At 36.1% G+C, this 4,256-nt stretch overlaps 1 protein-coding gene across 1 annotated transcript in view; it reads left to right on the top strand.

Moving 5' to 3' along the window:
* Positions 1 to 4,256, top strand: part of swap70 (SWAP switching B-cell complex 70kDa subunit) — a 22,301-nt gene continuing 18,045 nt past the window's right edge. Inside the window, exons 1-2 of the mRNA XM_015383445.1 lie at positions 1 to 373; positions 3,760 to 3,900. Coding sequence (XP_015238931.1) covers positions 278 to 373; positions 3,760 to 3,900 — 237 coding nt within the window. The 5' untranslated portion in view covers positions 1 to 277. The remainder of the gene's footprint in view (positions 374 to 3,759; positions 3,901 to 4,256) is intronic.

Genomic DNA, 4,256 nt, shown 5'->3' with positions numbered 1-4,256 from the left:
GTAATGCGGAAATGTTGGATTTTTTTTATTTTTATCTCTTACTTTTGGGCACATTTTAAGGACTGTTTTGTTAATTCACACAGGGGCAGATTAAAATCCGGAAATCTCAACCAACATTTAAATATTTGGAGAAAAGAACCCGAACAAGGGCGTCACGTGGGGAGTCTATTGCGGTCCTCCCAGGGGCCCCCTGTCATTTAGGCTCTTAAAGAGCCCAGAGACCTAAACGGTACCAGGATAAAGACAGAACACAGCTGCGGTGTCGCTTGTTGACAAAATGTGGCTTCGAGAGGAGCTTCTGAAAGCCATCTGGCATGCATTCACAGCCCTGGATGTGGATCATCGAGGGAAAGTCTCCAAATCTCAGTTAAAGGTGCGTTTAACAGCTTTGATCATCTTTACCAACACGTCAAATTTACTCAGTGCAAAGTTTTGATCCAAACTCCATTTATATCGATTATGATTGAAGTAAGAAAACAAGCAACAAAAGTTTAAGAAATATTCTATTTCGAGATGTTGTTTTTTCACCAGCTTGTATATTTTATTGGTCCAACACTGTTGAAAATATAAAATGGAAGTGAACTTGGTTGCTCCTTAAAAATACTTAATAACTAATAAAGTAAGAGAAGTTTTTTATAAAAGTATTCATAATGTTTATCCTGTTAAAGCATTTTTGATAAATGTGTTCTTTTTGTAAAAATAATGAAGAAAAGCTTATTGATCTTTTGTGGAATTGTAATTATACCAAAATATGTGGAGAGTTATGTCAATTTTTTTTCATCAAAAAAGTCTTAAAATTACTTTAACAGATAAGGATGTTTGGTTTGGGATGGAAAAATATCAACTTCTCAAAACAGAATTTTTTATACGTTATTAATGTTTTTGTTATTTATGGTAAATAACATATTCACACCTCCAAATATTTACAACAAAAACCCAATTTCAGATTTTATTATCTATCAATTCTATCAATATCTATATAAAATCCTTTAAATTCAGTTCAAATACTAAAGCCATGCAAATTATAGCAGCCCTAAAGAAATATAACCCTTGATCATAGATCAGATTTTGACATTTTAAAATAATAGTTCTGTTCTGTAAAGCCCTTTGTTGTTGTATATGTTTTTAATTAATAATGGTCTATAGTGTTCATGTTTGTTCTTTTTTTGCAATAATAATAATAATAAAAAAGTTGCATTTAATCCCTATTCACACCTCAAAAACTGAGTTTAGTAAATGACTTTGTTTCCTATAATTCTACCCCACACTCTGTAGCAGTTGTGTTAAAAAAACAACTACTATCAACCTTTCTACAATTTGAAAAACATAGATTATAAGCCTTTTATATCATTTTATAACAGTAGGTTGCTGTGCAGATGTTTTTACAGTTTGATCATAGCTAATTGGTGTATTACAGTAAACAATAGTGAGAATGCTTCCGATATTATTTCTTAATGATTCACTTATACTTATCTTCATCTTTTCGTCTGCTTTCTGTTTATTCGTAAAATTGTGAGAAGTAAAATATTTAGATAGTCTTATGTGTTTTATGCAGACTAGATCATGAAATGTAAATGTTTTTTGTGCCTCACATATTGTGAGTTTCAAATGTTAGTAATCAATATTATTGTTAAAGATTTTAATATATGTGTTATCTTAGCATGTCCTTGCTTAAATAAAGCGTAATGATGAAATCTATCTTTATTTAAGACCGTTCAATGTGTACTGGATGCACATGAAAAAAAAAAAAAATCTTGATTTAAAAAAAATTATTATTGTATAATTTTATGATATTATAATGCTATATTATAGCATTATAGCAAGAAGGTTCTGGGTTCGATTCGTGGCCCGGGGTCTTTCTGCCTGGAGTTTGCATGTTCTCCCTGAGCATGCATAGGTTCTCTCTGGGTACTCCGGCTTCCTCCCACAGCCCAAAAACATGACTGTTAGGTTAATTGGCTTCTCTAGATTCTCCTTAGGTGTGAGCGTGTGGGTGAATGCTTGTATGTCCTGTGATGGACTGGCGACCTGTCCAGGGTGTACCCCACCTCTCGCCCAAAGACAGCTGGAGATGGGCACCAGCACCCCTCGTGACCCCAATAGGGACAGGCGTGTTAGATAATGGATGGGTGGATATATATTTATTTATCATTGTTTTTTAATTTTTAGTTGTATTTTTAATTTTTTTTTTTGCAGGAGGAATAATAATATAAGTTTTCATTTGATGACCTCTCCTCTTTTTAACATCATTAAACAATCATAATACTTCACTGTGATCTTTGAAATAGATCTAGATGACTGAATGGTTAACCTTTAGAAGAAAGACCCCCTTTAGAGCAGGCGTAGCCAGAAACTTTTTACAAGGGTGGCCCGGCAATAGCCAATGTACGCTGAGGGGTGGCCGAAAGTGAATAGGCACCAGAACCTCAGGGTAAGCTACACTGTTCCAACAGGAAAATGAACAAGCACAAAATCCATATTTTCTAAACAAAGACAACCTATCCTTTCCTACAGCCTTTGCTAACAAGTAGACGCATATAGAGTGAATACAATTCTTTCAGGTTCAAGTTCTGGGGCAAACATCTTTTCCATTGTCAATACTTATTTTTATCAATAATTATTCTGCAAAAAAAAAATGATATTCACAAGTAAAAATATCTACATAAATTTATTATTTAATATGTTTTTTTTAAAATAATTATCTATGATTTTACTGAAGACTCCTAGATGACTTGCAGAGACATAATTTTCTCTTTACCCCATATAACACAAAATCTAGTTCTGAAAAGAGCATGAATTATATACTTATTTTTAATTTTAGTATATTTATATGCATAATTAACCACAGTGTCTTTGTTTTCAAGTAAATGTTAATAAATGAAACATTAAAATGGTTTGAATATTCCATTTGAGAGTACTACTGTTGCCACTGTCTGTATTAGAGGGGGAAAATTGTAGGGGTGGCCACAGGGGTGGCCAATGATTGGCTTAGGGTGGCCATGGCCACCCCTGGCCCCCCATCTAGCTCCGTGCCTGGCCTTCAGATGATGGGTACATGGTGGTTTAAAGGGATGGGCACGGTCTGCATTACTCTGGTTGACTGTGCTGTTTAATGGATGCATAGCTGACGTAAAGAGTTCCAAAGTATACAGTCACAGTAGTTAATAAAATGCGAGGTGATTCTAGGATTTTATAATGTGTAACTCTAAATTGGGACCCTACCATCTGAATATTCCACCTTAAATTGAGCCTCAATCCCCCAGGGGCAGTCGGTGTTTTCCGCTGCAGCTGTTAGGGACCTTACATTGTTGTTTTATGGGAGGAAGCTGTCGTTGCCTTTGTATCATTGCAAGGCACACTCCCCTAAAACAAACCCGATGGTCCGACTCTAAAAGAAGACAGAAGGGTTTAAAGATAAGCTGTTCATTTCTGTGACAGCTTGCCAGACAAAACTGTTGTCGGAGCTTTAGAGCAGCAGAGCTGAAATGAAACTGGTGACATTTAGAAATAATGCAGCTGAGAGCAATGAGGCAAAGCATAAAATGTTAGAGATGTCTTGGTCATGAACGGAAGTTCGCTTGGCTGGTGATGCTGGAGAAGTAACAGACTTTTGATAGATGTAACAGAGTAAATCATTATGAAACTTTGCCATCTTTCATAACATCATATCAGCAGAGTCTGAGTTTTAAGTCAGTAAATGCATCCACATTCACAGCCGTGCTGTTTTTCTTCTTTGATTAATTTGTTGTGGTTGTTTAGGTGCTGTCCTACAACCTGTGCACAGTAATGAAGATCCCCCATGACCCAGTGAGCTTTGAGGAACATTTCAAGGAAGATGATAAAGGACCTCTTTCTACTGAGGGATACATGCCGTACCTCAACAAGTACATTTTGGACAAGGTGAGCACAGAGAAGGCGAAAAGCTACAACCTTAATATTAAAGGTATAGTGGAGGATGTTCTTTTTCCGCATGGATCATCATAATAAGTGGTCTTCCTAATTGCCAGTCATTCTGGTGATATGTTTACATAAGCCCGTCCTACGTGCTCGTCCCCATTTTCACTTACCAGTGGTGAGTCTGACAAGTGGAAAAATTGCAAATCTACTTTTGGAAAATAAGCTTGTATGAGGGATGCAAACAGCAACTTTTAAACAAAGTGTGCACAAGGAGAAATGGGCTCCCCGCATATTCTTGCACGCGTTTGTCTTTCCCACTACGGAGCAGGTACAGGGTTGAACATGTGCATTTTTTTTTT

Source organism: Cyprinodon variegatus, unplaced genomic scaffold, assembly GCF_000732505.1.
Source record: "Cyprinodon variegatus isolate N-32 unplaced genomic scaffold, C_variegatus-1.0 Scaffold285, whole genome shotgun sequence".
In the NCBI taxonomy this organism is placed as follows: domain Eukaryota; kingdom Metazoa; phylum Chordata; class Actinopteri; order Cyprinodontiformes; family Cyprinodontidae; genus Cyprinodon; species Cyprinodon variegatus.
The sequence above is the reverse complement of the archived record's forward strand: the minus strand, read 5'-3'. Positions and strand labels throughout refer to the sequence as shown.